The 17,464-nt window shown below is 35.8% G+C and overlaps 1 protein-coding gene across 1 annotated transcript in view; it reads right to left on the bottom strand.

The window, feature by feature from the left end:
- Window positions 1–728: 728 nt before the first annotated feature.
- LOC130607087 (keratocan) overlaps window positions 729–17,464 on the bottom strand; it is a 29,317-nt gene continuing 12,581 nt past the window's right edge. Inside the window, exons 4-5 of the mRNA XM_057423900.1 lie at window positions 5,641–6,533; window positions 729–916 (exon numbers count right to left, since the gene is read on the bottom strand). Of these exons, the coding sequence (XP_057279883.1) occupies window positions 744–916; window positions 5,641–6,533 (1,066 nt within the window). The 3' untranslated portion in view covers window positions 729–743. The remainder of the gene's footprint in view (window positions 917–5,640; window positions 6,534–17,464) is intronic.

Genomic DNA, 17,464 nt, shown 5'->3' with positions numbered 1-17,464 from the left:
AAGAAATTATGTCAAATCTAGAAATTAAATAGTGAAGAATGAAACAGCAGAAAATTGTTTGATAAACCAAGGTTTTATCTCATGTTCCCTTGTCCCTGGTTTTGAGTTTTGATAAGTGTATTGCAATTCTGAAATCGTACACCAAATGAATCCATACAACAATATATATATTCAGTATATTGGACTCTGAGCCTCATACACTTATGCCTTAAAAGTATCAGTCTTCATAAGACGACAGCAATTTATGAGTTATTTACATATTAAGTGGTTGCTCTCCATTAGTCACTATCTTAAAAAAGACAGTGGAAATTCTGATAAGTAGTAGTCATGCAACTCATAATTTTCTAGCATATGTATTTAGCTAAGTGCGCTTAAATTCACTGTGTTAGTTACTACGTAAGAAATTGAGGAAATAGAATTTGTCTGTAGCAATGATATGAACAGGATAGTGTAACACTTGACAAAAAAAGATGGAGTAGACAAGAATTTGCTTTGGAATATCTGGGGTCTTACACAGATGACTTTCAATATATTTGCATTAGGAATTCTTAGGTAAAGCATTAAGCAAATGTTTCATGTACATCCAAAATCTCTTCTGAAAGAACTACATTCCAGTTGTAGAAAAGATGCGAAGAAGGAAAAAAGTTAAAGTCAAAATAAAGCTGTTACTTCTTGATGAGTTTGATACCAGCAATACTTGTATTTTAGCACTCTTACAGTACAAAAGTGACACTGTGATATCTTTATATGACAACAGCTTGAAGTAGTCGGAAGCATATCATGATGTCCAGTGGGATTGGAGGTTGAATTTCATTACCATCCAGGCGAAGGTATCGGAGGCGAGGGATGTTGCCATAAAAACCATGGTCTTCTGCTATAGCAATTGAGACTGGGCATATTTGAGTACCATTGACACCTGAAAATATAGATCAACATGTTAGGTAATTTTCATGGGAAAGGCTCATGATGACAAAGTTCATTAAGAAAACAAATAAAACAGGCTTCCAATGATATTTGTAAGGGAGACAATTTCTCCTATCAGAGTTGGAAAATACTGAATCAATAACAAATTGCTTTTTTGATCAAGCAAGAGAGCATCTTAGCATAATGTAATCTAGATCATTGAATCACAATATTTAACATAATGGAATCGCGAATGAAGGCCACTGGATGCATAGTTTTACCTTGGAGAGGAGATTCTAATTTAGACAACTATTGGGTAAATATTCATTGAGAAATAGCTCTCTGCCCTCAGAAAGAGCAAAGCAAGGTTAATGCTGATGGATTTTGAACATCTTACTGCAATTACAATACATTAATTTTAGCAGATAATACTCTCCACCGAATAGCTTGCCTTCAAAATAATCGCAATATTGAATCAGAGGAGCTTTTTATATAATGTCTGAAACTTTTAACATCTGTACTTTCCTGTTCTCTCAAATTCTTCAGTACAGTTGGTTTTAACTGTGGGAATATAATGAGCGCAGTGGGATATTTCTCTTCATAATCTGAAAGCCAAGTCCTTAAAATACTTTATAAATAACACAAAGCTTGTTACAATTCAGATAAAATGTGAAACTATGGCTTAAATTGTTACCTGTTTTATAAGAGTTGAATAGATTGGGTTCTTTACATAGTGTCCCCTAAGTTACTTCTGCACTGTCAATTGCCTAAAATTCTTCTCATATTTTGTCTTAGTGAGGCTGCTGCTGCCCTATTTCAGCCTTAAAATGGCCTTATTCTAGAAAACACTAGAGTGGTGCTTTATTATGAAAGATGTCAGATTCCGTTGACAAAATTATGGCATTTAATTATTGGTCTGACTGCCTGAGGATCTTGTTGTGCCCAGATCACCTGCAAAAAGTGGTTGCATGAAGAATGTGTGCATAACAGATTTATTTGAGCACAGTTTTGGTTTGTTTGGGTTTTTTTTTTAAGCCCATAAATAAGAAAAGGAAAGCTTTTTACAAAAACTTTTCTCCCCATATATTTAGAAATGATAATATGCATACAGTTTTTGATTACAATACCACAAATTAGTTAACTGTTAATAAATAAAAACTGCCATGGTTTTAGTTTTTGTTTGATTGGTTTCTTTTGGGTTGGGTTGTTTAGTTTTTTTAAATTAAAAAAAATTGTATTTTGAAAAACTGACAAGATGCTTGAAACATCTTGGAAATGGACTTTATCTTTGCCATGGAAATCAGACAAATACATCCAGTTGGCCAAGGCCTAAAACGTTTATTATATCCATGATATCAAAATGTCCTTGTCTATGTTGTGAAACTTGTTTAGTGTTTGTAAAGCACTTGATATTCTTGGAAGAAACAAACTACAACTTATTTTTATGTCTGAAGCAGGAAGCTGGAGAGTGAGGTTTTATTATTAAAGCAGTTATTAACATTTTATAAGTGACTCAATATCTGCCTCTTCAGGTCAGTATTGCTGTCCTTAGGGGACAAGATGTGTTCTAAAGCTCTGTGTTCTCTGACTAAAAAGTTATCCCACTCCACAAGTTTTCACTGGATTAATTACTCCAATCTTAAAGTGAGGAAGCAGTTATCTAACCACAGGCCACCTATGAAGAAGTAACTTCCTGATGATGTGTGGTATGAAGTACTTTGGGTTATTATTCTCTTCCCATGAACAGTGAACCCTACCCAAGCTACCAGATGAGTGAAAGCCTCCCACTCTGCTCTTCCCTTGTTATCCTGTTCATAAGTAGACCGCTGAATTTTGCTTAATCAGGAGGGTCAGGGCAACCTATCTACATGTTTACAATTCACCCTACCTAGACTGATCTATGTAGAGGGTAAATGTCATTATAAGTAAACCATTTAGACTCTTTTTATAAACTCTGGAGAGAGATGAACACTTCCAAATGGTGGTTCACATCTCCTTAAGAAGGGTTGATTTTCCCTCTAGAATTATGTATGTCTTTCCATTAATTGAGAAGATAGTCTGTATCAGTAGTCCAAACTAGATGCAAAAATCTAGGATCATTAATTCAAATAAGATGAATTCCACCTGTTGTCAACAGTATTGTTAAATGGTGTAATAGTTAAAACTCAGACTTGAGCTGCTGTAGGGGCAAACTGCAGAAGAGGTTCTCATTAATGGCTAACAGCACGTCTGCTGAAGAACACATCTGAACACAGAAGATATTGTTTCTTTTCCAGTAAAAGTCATAATTTAGAAACATTCAGAAAATAAGTTCGGCAAGAAGGTAGATACATTCTGACATATGAGTGCGAGCGTATTTCTGTTCTATTCTTGCAACATCTAGCTGCACTTACTGTAATCCAGCTCAAATATTTGGACTCCCCTTCTCCTTGACACATAATATTTGAGTGCAGCAGCCACAGATCAGGCAGGAAATCTTTACCTTTCTGGGCTCTTCTAGCAAAGAAGCTAGTACCGTCCAATAGCAGAGAGGTCTGACAGTAAGTCAGGTTCTGTAACTTCAGCCATTTCTTTTCAACATCCTATAATGGATTCTGACAGACTGGCACTGCTACTTGGCCCAAGGACTTTTCCCTTTCTCTAAGATAGTATAGTACTATCTCAGAGGACATACCCCAAACTCCTGGTGTTCCTCTAGGGGAAGTTACTGCCCACTTCTTTTTACCACTCCTTTGATAGCACTGTAACACCACCTGCTTACCCTGGCTCACTCTCCACATCGTTTCATGCCTTCTCCTCTTTTTATTTCCTCTAACACTCCCTTTTTCATCATTTGACGTCTCCCCATAGCCTCACCTGTATATCTCATAAATAAACAGGTAGGGTGAATTGTCAACATGTAGATGGATTGCCCTGACCCTCCTGCTTAAGAAAATATGTTTAAAAAAAAGAAAACTAAAATTAAATGGAGCAAGTGTGGTGAGTTGTAGCCATAAATAATTTAAAGTTTATGTTGATTTTGCTTCCAAATTTTAAGTTTGCCTTTTTTTTTTTTTTTATAGTCTGCACATTTTGATTCTTAGGGTAGAGACCACAGGAGAAGCCCTGGTTCCACTGAGACCACTGATGAGGCCATCACTGATTTCACTGGGCTTCAGGATATTGCCTTATATCTTTATAATTTTTTTCTGGAGGAATAAGGCCTTGGACTTATGTGAAGAACTGATTTTAAAGCAGGCAAATGCAATTAACATAGAACTTTTGATGTTCTAGAGCTTGGAGTGCCAGCAGTGTAACTGTGAGCTGCCAAGAGAAAATAAAGCAGCAATTGGCAGGTGTACAGGGGTATCTGACAATTAGTACTGTAAAAAGGGCTTGTTCTGCACACATAAAAGTAAGCCCTTAGGAAGACTCCTTTGCAGAGAAACCAGACCCAGGATTTTACAGCTATTTTTCTCAAATCATTTACGTTGGCTATCTTAAAGTATGATTGATCATGAACTTCCAGGGTTTAAGAAGACAAAAACAATCTGCAGAATTAATGCCACATTTTATTACTCTTGCCTGATGGAATCACATTCCTTGTTTGCAATCCTGAAGGCCCTTTGAGATATTGTCTATTAGAGCAGTGTCTCCTGGAGATGGTGTCATTATCACTTACCTCTTGAACAAATATATTTTGTGATAAAATATATAATATCTGCATTTCATTTAAAGTGTCAGGTTGCCTTTTTAAATGTTTCTGTGCTACTTTATAAATAGTTATTAACAGTAAAGACTTCATTTTTAATTAAGAACAGTGTTGTGCTTAAGATAGTGATTAATTTTGAAAAGTGGTAAAGTCATTAAGAAATATGAGGCTTGTGGAAAACTACTCTGATTTATGCTTGTGGGTACCTATGTGTCATTGGAAAACAGGATTTGAGTTTGGACATACTTCGGAGGCTGATTTTCATGGTTTTAACTTCTTTTTAACTTACTTAGTAAAGGAAGATAATTTGGCAGTCCTTTAAATACTACCTAGACACAAAACACTTCTTAAACTGAACAGGCTACATTTTTCATGAAAAAGCAAAGTATGAAGAATATATTCAAGCCTAAAATGTTCAATATCCACATTCTAATTATTCATATTTAAAATAGATTTTGTTGACTACAGGCAACATTGTATTCTCTCTTAAGGGTGCATCACATTAAGAGTTCTACTACTTTAGGTGGACAGAGAGATACTCAAAACTGAGCATACAGCAGTTCTGTAAGTTTAATGGAGTCCCTAAGGTGCAGGAATTTTGAAAATCTGACAGTCAATACAGATGTGGATTGAATATCCTCATTTGTGGCACTCACTTTTTAGTTGTTGTTTCTTGCTTTTTTGTTCCTGCCTCTTCTGTGCATAATTAATTTGTTTCTACAAAATAGTTACTGGCATGTATACAGTGAAATGTGAATGCACAAATTCTCCTTAATCCCCACATATTTCTAATCTGCTTGCAAAGTGGTTTATCTGTATGCATACGAACATTTTTTTACGTATGGTATTAGTTCCATGCACATATTTGGTTGTCATATCTTAGACCTGACTTGAAAACTGGCCTGTGGGAGGTCCTCTTTGTCTTCTTCCTATAATCTACAGCACATTTCAACTTTTTTATTTAAATGAGCATTTTTTTTTGTGGTTATATAAACATTTTAAAATAACTGTCTTGGTAGGATCCCACATTGACAATACACACTTACTTTTGATTCTGTTGTGGTCAAGGTGAAGGTGCTCTAGATGAGCATTGATTGGTGGAATTTTAGTGAGCTGGTTGTGAGACAGCTGTAGATCTAGGATAGATGAAACATTAAACCCATTTGGGGGAATACCATCATCAGATAATTTATTGTAGTTCAGCCTGAGGAAAGTCACTTTGGGTATTGCACTGAAGTAGTTTTCTGGTATCACTTCAATGGAGTTGTTGTCCAAAAACAACTGCAGTGTGTTAGCTGGGATGCTTAAAGGCATTTTCTTGAGTGAATTTTTTGCTATGTTGAGTTGCATGAGATTGTTGAGTCCTTGGAATGTGTTGCTTTGAAGAGCGCTGTCCAACAAACTGTTCTGGTGCAGATCTAACATAGTAAGGTTTTCCAAGTTGCTGAAGGCTCCTTCTGGGATTCTGGAGATTCTGTTTCTAGCCAGTCTTAGCTGTTCCAGGCCCACTGGTAATGGGGCAGGCACTTCCTCCAATTCGTTATCTTCAAGGAATAAGTAAAGCAGCCTTTTCAGCTTGCTCAGTACACCACTCTCAATTCCACTGTTGGTGATCTTATTCTTGTTCAGATTTATCCATCTCAGATAAGTGGCATTCACAAAAGACTTCTCTGAAATTGTTTCAATTAGATTGTTTTGAAGATAGAGGTACCAAATTCTTGCTGGGATTGCAGGTATTTCTTTAAGTCCTTTGTTATCACAATATAATGCATTGGGGAAACTAGGAGGACAAAAGCACTCTCGTGGACACTCAGAAGTGTAGCGAGACCAGTGCTCAGGGTCCAGCTCATCATAAACTTGCCTCACAATTCGAGTCCATGCAGAATTGAATAAGAATAAGATCAAAAGGCTTGTACAGACTTTTAGAGTCATTATTTGCCTTGGAAGGGAAAAAAAACAGTTAGCCAACTCTCAACAGAACTCTCTAACAGCATGCTAGATTAGATTAACAAACCAATATTAAATAGAAAATAGTACTTTGTAAACAGCCAAATTCTGTCATCTGCGATATTACTTATGGTATGCTAAGGAAAAAAACTGATCAGAAATATAAGAGATATATAAATTTCAGTGCTATATGTTGAAGAACATTTTCCTGATTCAACTTAGACTCCACATTGGCTACCAGTTTAACTGATATTCATGCAAATGTCATTTCAAAGATCATGAAAGCAAGCATCGTTTTCCTGACATTAAATCACTGTTTCGTATAAATTTGTTTTTCCTGTATAAAGCTATACATTACTCTATATAATGTGCCATTTTCAGTAAAGCTATCAATACCATGATGATATAAATACTGTTATACTCAGTGTTTCTCCTTTTAAAATTAATCATACACTCTTTTCTGTTTTTCCTTTCAAATTCTAATGTCATCTGGATCAGATTTTCCAGGGTCCTTTCTCATCACAGAGAAGTGAAAGATCAAAGACTGTTTTAACAGCTGTTTGTTGGACATGTTCTTAAAAAGCTTAGAGGGAATATGTTTGAGTAATCCATTTTCCTCCTGCATTCACTCTCATATCCAAAGTTACGAATTTCTTTCTCTAAAGCAAACAGCCAGAACAAATGCCTGATCTAAATAACACAAAAAGTAAGTCCTAGCTAAATTATATCATATGCATTCACGCATCTTGTATCTCTTTTACTTACTTAATTATTTGCTTTGTTTAGCTTGTTCCACCCTTAAAGGGCGAACAGAATAATCAATGATAATTTACTCCAGAAAGAAATATTTGTGCAGCACAAAACAAGTGCTTCACAAACTCTGTTAACCTGCTTGCTTCCTGATGAAGATTAGCAAGCATTTTGCTTGCAGAGGTAAGAGATTGATAGCTGAAATTTCTAGTCAAAATTAGGAGTCTAGTGTTGGCAAAAAAAAAAAAAAAACAAAAAACAAACGTATTAAAAGGATTAATGAACCAGTAAGGTTAAAAGCTCATTTAAGTTGATACATATATGTACGCATTTTATAGTTTTCAACATTATTAGCAGTAACAAGTGCAAAATCCTACAGACCTTCTAGCCTCAGAAATTGCTATCTGGAAACATTCCAAAAAAAGGACAAATAAAATGTTTCTAAAGAATAACATCTCCAGTTTACACAGTGAAATGGCACCTTCTCTCTATGTAAATATTCATAACTTTAATAGCATTTTTAAAAAAGAATGTAAAGTAATTTACCTTGTTAGTCAAGTTCCTGGAGCTATCTGAAGCCAGTTAGAAATCACTGTAAATTTGCAGCTTTTTGGCTGCTAACCTCTATGTTAACTTCCTGTCCTCCCAAGTATTAATAGCATATAAAACTTGACGCACGTGCTAGTATTCCCTGATGTATTACCATATACACCTTATTAGCTATTGTCTCTAATTTGACATTTCTTCAGAGTTTGGGCTTACCTCAGCTTTCTTGGATCTCCTTTTCTTTCTATTGGTCACTGTTGTCAGACTGTAATAGCTTGAGTCAGGCTACAAGCCGTGTTCTATGAATACAGCCTAATATATACGCATCAGTGGCTACAGCTTTTAACCCCTAAAATAACTAAGGCACCTCAGCACCTAGGCAGGAAAAGACAGGAAATCCTGACTTTAATAATAAGCTGCCACAGAGCTGAAGATATCTGTTTCTTACAGTTTAGTTGATGAGATGAACTGGTCTAGCTGAAACAGGTAACACAAAATGTACCTTTATTCAAAATTTGTGTCAAAAGATACTTTACATGCAAACCTCACTTGCATCATAATTCATTCTCATAATAACTGAACTGGCCACAGAGAATTAAAAACAGTGCCATCTGTTTCTAGGGAAATATTTTATTTGATTTTTATCAAATGCAGATGCTGCCATGACATTTAAAGAAAATTCTTGATTAGGAGAAGGAGATAGCAAAACATTTGCTAAGAATTTTTTAATAACTTATTTTCATTAAAAAATTAAACCATATGTTTTCCTTTTTCTTGAGAGAGATTTACATAAATTTCTACAAAGTTCTCATACTCTCCAGTGCCTCCTGCAGTAAGGTCTGGTTTTAATTACCAAGGTACAAATTAATGAACTTGGCTGATCATTGATCTAAAGTAAACCCTTTCCAGCCAACTTGCTATTCAAGGCAAAGACACATATTTCTCATATTAAGTATTTTGGAAGATTTTTGTTTTCTTTTTTAGTTTAAACTTAAAGCTACAACTTAATATCAGGAAAACCAGCCATGTTCAAAGCCAGAACAATAGCCATATGTATTTTAAGGAAAAAAACTAATGAAGATACTGAAAACAGAAAATATATCTTGGTACCTTTTATAAGTTTATATTAGTTTTAAAACTAAATTATATAATTATTTTAATTCAGTTTCATCTAACATTTTAGGAATAAAAATCTCTATCCACATATTTTGTAATGTTTAATACTTTGTTTCCTAAACTAAAAATATCTCAGAAGAATTCTAGAAATAAACAAAAGTAATAAGATAAGTAATCAAAAGAAGGAAAGCAACCCTTAAGTACAGGGGCAGCTTTCACTGACTTAAGCAAGTCTAATGTTAAATAAGTCATAATATTTTTTTTCATAAGTGTATGTTTGTACTACTTTGGTTTTTGTTTAGGAAATATATAGTACCAGTAATTTTTACAGGGCTTAAGTGTGTGCTTAAAAACCCCAGTGCTTAAGTAAGTGTTTCATTCTGCTAGAACTACAGACCCTTCAGCATTTCTTGGAGATTATTAGAGCTGTCGTATAAGCCAGGTTTAAAACTGATTCCTTCATGAATACTAAACTAAATACTCAAAAGGTTTAAATTAGATGAAATCAATTTATACCTAAAAATAAAGGCTCTAGCTTTAAAGAGATGTACTAATTATAAGCATAAAAATTAGACGTGATGTATCAACCTTTTCATTGTGAATATGACTCTAAACACCTGGGCTTAAAACTTCTTCTTTGACCTCCCACAGAAGACGTGATACCACACATGCATGATGAGGAGGCTTTTCAGCTGGAGTCCTCAGAAGAGAAGTGGGAAGAGACAGAGGCACCCTTGTATGAAGGTTAAAATACTTGTGTGTTAAGTTGTAAGCAATTTAAAGAGGCTTCACCATGAAAAGTAGATCTATGATTATTGTAAAAGCCAGGCAGTGTAATATTTTGCATCTATGCTAAATTTTCAGCATGTGTAGGGAGAATATGGAGGCACTCAGGTGTGCTTACCGTTAAAGAACGAGCCAAGACATTCACAGATGTTACACTGAAGGATTTAAAATGGCGAGTCCTGGTGGTAGATACGTTGTGACACACTTAAATGCAAGTTGCCAGATGTTGCACATTTAACAAAAAAAAAAAAGAAAGAGTGATTTATCTTATGCTTCATGGAGGTCTGAATTTACCCTTTAACCTTCTAATCATGTTCAGATGTTCATTATATTAACACAGAAGTCACCTTGTGATAGGCAGTGGGACTTTTTGTATGTACTACTCTTCAGCAAGAGAGAGGCACACCACAGTCTACCCTTTGTGGATTTAGAGGACAGGTATCCTTATCAAGCACATAACCTGCTAGCCCATTCACAGAAGCAGTTCTTCACTAGGAAAAGAAAACAACAAAAACATTTGTTAAGACTTTCTCAATAATGTGAGTTTTCATTTCTCCTGATGCAAACAAAGACCAGAAAAAAATGACAAGAAATATCTTCAAAATCAGGAAAAAACAATGCAACTACTCTAATATGTATTCTTATGTGCGCTCAAAAATTTTGAAAAGATTTCTGCAGGAACAAGTGGTTGCTTGGGTGCCCAAGTAGACCTTGCAGAAAGGTTTGCTTTCCAGAAACCTTCAATATTATACACATATACTCAGTCATGCATTTGTTTTGTTCAGTCCTCTATGATCTGGTGTACCATTTATTATTTAAAGGGTGCAATATATGGTGATAAAGTTTTACAAGCTGATACAGGACCACAGCCAGGATTTTTAAAAAATGACTAATGGTTTGGGAGGTTTTTGTTTTGAGTATCCAATCTGAAACACTTCCCAGGGCTTTATTTCTTTTAATTATTTCAGTAAGAGAGGACTAGGAATTTGTAGTAATGAGGTAATTTTTAGCTTGTGAAGCTGAGCAAAGGCAAATATCATTGAAACATAAACTGCTCCTGAGACCATGAGCAACCTCCCCAAAAGTAACAGTATGCAATGTATTTGCATAACAATGAAAGGAAGTAGAAAAGTTATTACAGTAAAAATACTGTGAAAGTCTCCTCTCTGAATTTTGGAGACCTTTTAAAACATACTGTTGGGAGTAGTCTAGTTTGAGGAAGATATCTCAAGCCCTTACAGGACTTTTGCTCCATATGTCTCCATATGGCAGTCCACGTTGTTAATCAGTGTAATAAAAGAATCTGTATTAGAAAAAAAAAATCAAAAAGTGAGGAGCACCAAAAACCTCAGAGGGTGGTAACATCTCCTTGAGCAGACTGATGTTCGTGTTTGAGATTAGAAGAGCCCACAAGCTTAAGTCTAGAAGGGCTAAAGAGATAGACTAGAAAGACTCACTGGGAGGAGATGTGGACAACTGGGAGTGCTGTAAGAGCTGTTGTTCTCTTTCAGCATCGAAGTTGCTGACAGTGAAAAAATGCACTTTTTTCTTTCAGTAATGGCTGCCATATGTCTCAGATTTAACACAAGGCAAGGTCTGTTAACCATCAAGCACGTGTATGGTTCATCCCCAGCAAACCCAGGAGTATACTACAAGCAGGACTAATTCACTGACCCTGTGGATTGCTCTATTTAGCAAAGGCTGCAGTCCAATGTGCCCAGTTAGCGTGGTACTTTAGTGAAATGTTAGGCGTCTTGATCCAAAGGACAATCAGTTTATCTAAAACAGGCACTTAAATCTGTTTCATGGTGACTAGAGAAAAGGTAAAATTTTGATGCTTCAGAACCTGAAGAAGAGAGTAAGTCCAGTTTATGTACCTAACTCTAACCATATACTCTACTGGTACCTCCAGGCAGCCATGCAGACCATTTAAGGCAGGTTTTAATATTTACTCAAGGTTGAGTCTGCCCTTTCACTTCCGACTGTCATGCAGCAGTGATATCTCTCTCTGTTTTGCATTGCTGCATGAAATCGAGAGGAAAAAGTTCTGAGTTTTACTCAGAATCAGAAAAACAAAACTTCTGTTTACAAATAGGTCTCTGGGCACCAGACAGTGATATATCCTAATGACTAATATCTGCTACTGCTTTTTAAAGAGGCCATAAAAGGTGAGCAAGTCCAAAGAGTCTAAAATAAAACAGATGAGCTTCAGATCCCTTCAGGCTAGCCTAAAGGACAGTACAGACAGATCAAAAGGGCCAACACAGATGTTCCAGATTCTTCCCTTATGGATGGATCTTAGTTTACATCATTCCTGGTGAAAAAAAAAAACAGACATAGGAGCAGAAGCTCTGAACCTCTCCTAAAAGCCTAGAATTGCCTGCCTAGACCACTCAGTAGGAGAAATTGCATCTCTTGCTTAAATAGCTGCATATACAGGCAGCTAAAGCATAGTGTATTTACCTGGGGAGCTTTCAGGTAAGACCAGGGTATATTGTTTAAAGAAACACTGGAAAATAGTTGGGCTGGTTTGATTTGCGAAATGTAAACGTCATCTGAGCCCTTTTTTCTATAGGATTTAGGATGATGAGACTCTATTCTAAAAGTCCAGAAGCAAGATTCTGTCAGTTTGCTTTCTGCACACCTTCACTCCCTTGTAAAAATCACAGTGAGAACAGAATAGCTCAGCTTGAAGAGATCCTTGCAGACCAAAACATTTCAGAAGAGAATAACTATGGAAAAGGGCTCAGATTTTATGGGGAATATACTGACCTCCTAAATATGCTTCATTAAGGAACCTTTTGGCTGTCTCTTTCATTTCTCTCTCTATTTTGAGCTCGTTACCAGTCTGACATCATAAAGGTTCCAGAACACAGTGCCAAGATCTCGTATTTATCTTGGCTAGCTAGGTTTAGTATACCTACTATGTAAATGTGTCTGACTATCTCTTCCCTGAATTTGTTTTCACGCTTTCAACAATTTCAACACTGAAAAAAAATTGTACTACACAGAAACCTCAATTTTAAAATGCTAGATATATAACTAAACGTATTTTAAATTAAAAAGCTGACACGCATTTATTAATTACACACATACATTTATTTATCAAATAAACACATACATTGGCTTCTTGCACCTGATATTTAGATGATTAATCTTTTCCAAGCAACTACTTGTAAGTTAGAATATGAACTAGTTATCTGATGCCCATTCTGTAAATACATAGCTTTGAAAAGTAAAAAATCATGATTTAAGTATTCTAAGACAGCATACAGACAGTGAAAACAGGCTGTGAAGTGTGTTACTTTTGTTCCCTTATTTTAGTTCTGTTGTTAAAGTCCAAAAATAGTTTAATACTGCTATATATTAGATTCTCACCATAGGATGATAAATTCTGAGAAGCTTAGACTTGTAGAAAGATCTGTCCTCTAAAATACAAGACAATGGTTTCATAAAAAAGTATTCCCACAACCTAATTGAAAAGAATATTTTAGTCCCCCTATAATAAGCTCTGCTATAGTGATTCTGACAAATTAGAAATTCAAGGTTCAGGTGATTTTTTACTATTTAAAAAGAAAAGCCAAATAGCATATGTGAAAAACCAGCCCATATTTTATTTTCCATTAATTGTAGCGGGTTTAGTCTAATTTTTAATGCAGATATTCCTGAAATTAAACATTAGAATATGTGATTTTGTTTTCTTAAACTCTCATGTTGGTCATAATTTTTGAGAGTTTGCATTTCCCAAAGCACTCAAGTTTTCTTCCAGAGTCCTGACTTGAAGCTAGGATATCACTGACCATGAATACTCCAGTCACTAATTATCCTTTCAGATGGAACATATTGAAACTATACTACAGATGAAAGTCCTCAATACCCAGCACTTTGGTGCTGACACCACCTTTTTCTTCGAGGAAGCTCTGGAACCTAGCTCCAGGGAGAATTCATGCATCCTTCCCTTTCCAGTTACCATGCAGCACTCCAGAAGCCCTAAACAGATAGGGCTGTGCTTCAGCATTACCTTAGCTTAATTTAAAGGGTTTCCTGCTTATTGTAGTGGCTGTTGTGAATCCCAGAGGTGAATGTCCAGCTCCTTTCCATTTTCTGTGAATAATATGCACCTCATTTCAGGGCTGTGGTTTTCATTAGGAACAACATACTTGTCATCTTTTGAATCTAGGGTGGGAATGAAAACACTGCAGGGAATTACTTTTCTTACCCAAACATAGGAACCTTAATAGAAACATCTAATTTTTACACATGGTATCACAAGTTCTTCTTGAAAACTATGTGATCTTGCACATAATTTTGAGACCTTATTAATTTTACTGTTTTTTTTGTTTGGGTTTTTTTTTTTGTTTTTTTTTTTTTGTGTGTGTTTTTTTTACAGCAAAATGGTTATAATGAATTTCAAACCTGAAGTTCAGGAAACATTTGTTTATCTAGTTTGGAAACCAGACTACAGAGTGAGATGGATGAACACAATGACATACTGGAAAGTTGATAGAGCTGACTAAGAAAGATAACAGGAGCCACAACTTCTGTACTAGCATGGAACTCCTGACATGAAAGCTCTCCAGGCCAATGATCTACTAATATATTTCTCTGCTGAGTGCTGGTACATCTGCCCCAGCAAGGGGTCCATCTATCTATTGAGAAAATGCATATTACCTGCCCTGTAGGCAGCTCAGCTATGCCCAGAGGTGGACCTAGCAAGCAGCTCCTCAACAGATATGAGATATGCGAGGTTTTGTGTTACAGATGAAGGAGAGAAGAATAGAAGGCTAAACCCTGTAAATTCTGTAATATTAAGCAGCTAGTTATGTTTTCTGGAAAAGAAATGTGCTACAATTCACATTAGTATCCCAGACTTCATTTGCTTTCTGTCACCAACATTCACGCCTGTCCCCTAGGGAACAAAAAACCCTCCACTTGCAGGCCATGATTCTGAGAAAATACTTGGATGATTTTTCCCGCCTGAGATACTGTAGTAGGGATCTCTCTGCAACTATAAGAGCATGGGTTATATGCTAATCAGAATAACCTTATAGTGGTTTCACTGTTACAACCATATCTGACGGAAGGTATAGGCAGCACCTATAAACCATTTTAAACAATGTGGGATTCCTTTCATGAATATTTAAAATATTTTTAAACATCTTAAACAATGGATTTAGACACTATTGTTCAAAATGTCACTAAAGTTGCTTTCCTGGGGGAATAAAAAACTCTGTGATCCTTTTTATCTTTTGAGGTGGGCTTGATTTTCTCCCTTTTACCAGAACAGTAGTACTTTTTCCAAAATTCCTTTGGTTCAGAATTTGGGTGCATTTGACCAGATCTCTGTGCTTCCACACTGTCATCTGAACTATAAATAACATTTCTTCCTTCATGTATTTACCGCATTTCTTCACAGGCTTCTAATTAAGACTTCATTTTCTGTTTTTCTTTAACAGTTCCACAATGAAAAGATATGCTGTACCATGGACATACTGCATAAGGGGGATTATAGTTAAATAATAATTATAAATTATATATATAAATTAAATATATAAATAATTATAAATTATACATAAAATTATAAATGCTGTGTTTTCTGATCTGCAGATTAAGATTTCAAATTCTGAAAAGAAAACTAACAAACACAAAGAATCATAGTTTATAATACCAAAGAGTATACATAGCTTCACAGATACACTGCTGCCAACTGAAATCAAGAGCTCTTGATTATAAGTCTGTACTTTCATACACATTGTTGGAGGGATATAGGGCTGACAAAAAATAAAGCAAAACAAAACAAACACAACATCTAGAACCTTAAGAATCCACAAGAACTGTCAAACTGATGACAACTCAAAGTACCCAAACTGAAATTTTCAGGGCACAGTGTTTATGTGATTCAGTGAACACAGCCTTGAGCAATTCAACCTTACCTCTGTACCTATTTGAGACCTTCGGGCAGGTTACCTTTCAGAGAGGTGTGGTGGGATCCTTCTGATTTCAACATGTGGAGATAGGTGCACAATTATTTCCTATCTAGCCCACAAGCATAATTTTACCTCAGATGCTGCAGAGTAGAGAGATTTAAAGTGCTTCAGCCTCTTCTTTTAAAGCTATTTTGCTTTGCATAATGAAGCAACCGTTTGCCCAGAAACTTGAACCTGACGTTCCTACATTCAAGGTGAACATCCGAAAGCATAGAGCTAATACTACTTTTCTTTGTACTAACTGATGTCGAACTGTTCACTCTAAATAGAAAAGATTTAAGAGCTATTATCCATGAAAGCTATATAGCCTACTGATTAAGTTGTGTTTTTACAGATTGAATCTTTTATCCATATCTGAATCTGCAAAAACTTCAAGAGCAAATTGTCCTCCACTAGCACTCTGCCCACTGCAATAGACTATTTCCCTTATTTTATGTAGACATCTAAGCATATTTGTCTTGTGCTGTCCCACATGGGGCAGTTAGGTGGGACGGATCTTTGATTTCACTCAGTAGCTCTCACATTTCAAAATGAGAGCAGATTTGCACAAACCAGCTGCAGACATCTGGGCATTGAAGGAAAGTTTCCACATTTTTTACCTATGGATTCTATATCCAAATATTAGCTAAGTTATGATTCTGTGAGTATCACAGGAGTCTGAATTATGGACTGGGACCTGAAATAATAATTTTTACACATGAATTTACTTCAAAATTCTTTAGCTGTAGAACTGGTTATTAAAATTGACATTGTCCCCCACTGGCTATTAGTATTCTTAGAATCACAGGTTCACAGAAATCTTAAATAAGTTTGAAGGAACACCTGAAGGTCATTTAGTTCAACCTTCTCCTAAAAATATGGTTAACTTCAAAGCCAGCTCAGTTCCTCAGGGCACTGGCATTGTAAGTTCTGAAAATTTCCAACGATGCAGTCCATAGGGTAATCTGTGTCAGTGCTTTACATGCTCATTGTGAAAAATTACTTTGTATGTCCAGCCTGAATTTCCTTTTTGGAACTTTTCCTTTGCCTTCTTTTCATTTCATTGTGCATCCCTGAATCTGGCTCCTTTTTCTATAGTGCTCTTTTAGGCACTAGAAGCCTGCAACAAACACGGCACTGAGGCGTATGGTATATTCAGAAAGGCTAAGGGAAGTGACTTGGCATAGCATGGAAAAAAGAAGGCTGAGGAGTGTTCTCTTTAGAACACTTTCTAAGAGAACTCCTTGCAGCCTTGCATCTTAGTGGCTCTCCACTGAGCTTAATTTTGCTTTTGAACTTCACTTTCTCTACTGTCCTTGGTCTATGCATGGTGCAGCTGTATGTATAACAATTCAGTCTGCATTTCTTAATGATTTTTTATCTTCTTGTTCCAGGGTTTGTTTTTGTTTTTGGTTTGGTTTTTTTTGTTGCTTTTTGGGGTTTTTTGTTGGTTTATGCTAAGCAACTACTATTTATCACCTTTCAGTAAAACTGAAGATGTGCAAGTACCAATGGGACCCTGTCAGGTTCCTTGCACTAGAAGGACAGCTGTGATCAACCACTGCTCACTCCTTTCTTGATGCATTCGACTATGCTGGACTTTATAAAGCAGTAGAGGACATGTAGGATTTTTCCTTTCAGTGTATGTCCAGAAATTCACATGAGTTCCTACTTGTTCCTTTTAGGAAAAGTCTATAATTTAATCTAATAAGAAAAATGTCTTTTAAGGCAGACAAAACTTGTATGAAAGGTAACTCTT

Source organism: Pezoporus wallicus, unplaced genomic scaffold, assembly GCF_028554395.1.
Source record: "Pezoporus wallicus isolate ANWC-B61680 ecotype Strahan unplaced genomic scaffold, APGP_CSIRO_Pwel_v1 contig_7722, whole genome shotgun sequence".
NCBI lineage: Eukaryota > Metazoa > Chordata > Aves > Psittaciformes > Psittacidae > Pezoporus > Pezoporus wallicus.
Note: the sequence above shows the minus strand (reverse complement) of the source record. Positions and strands in the feature narration are given on the sequence as shown.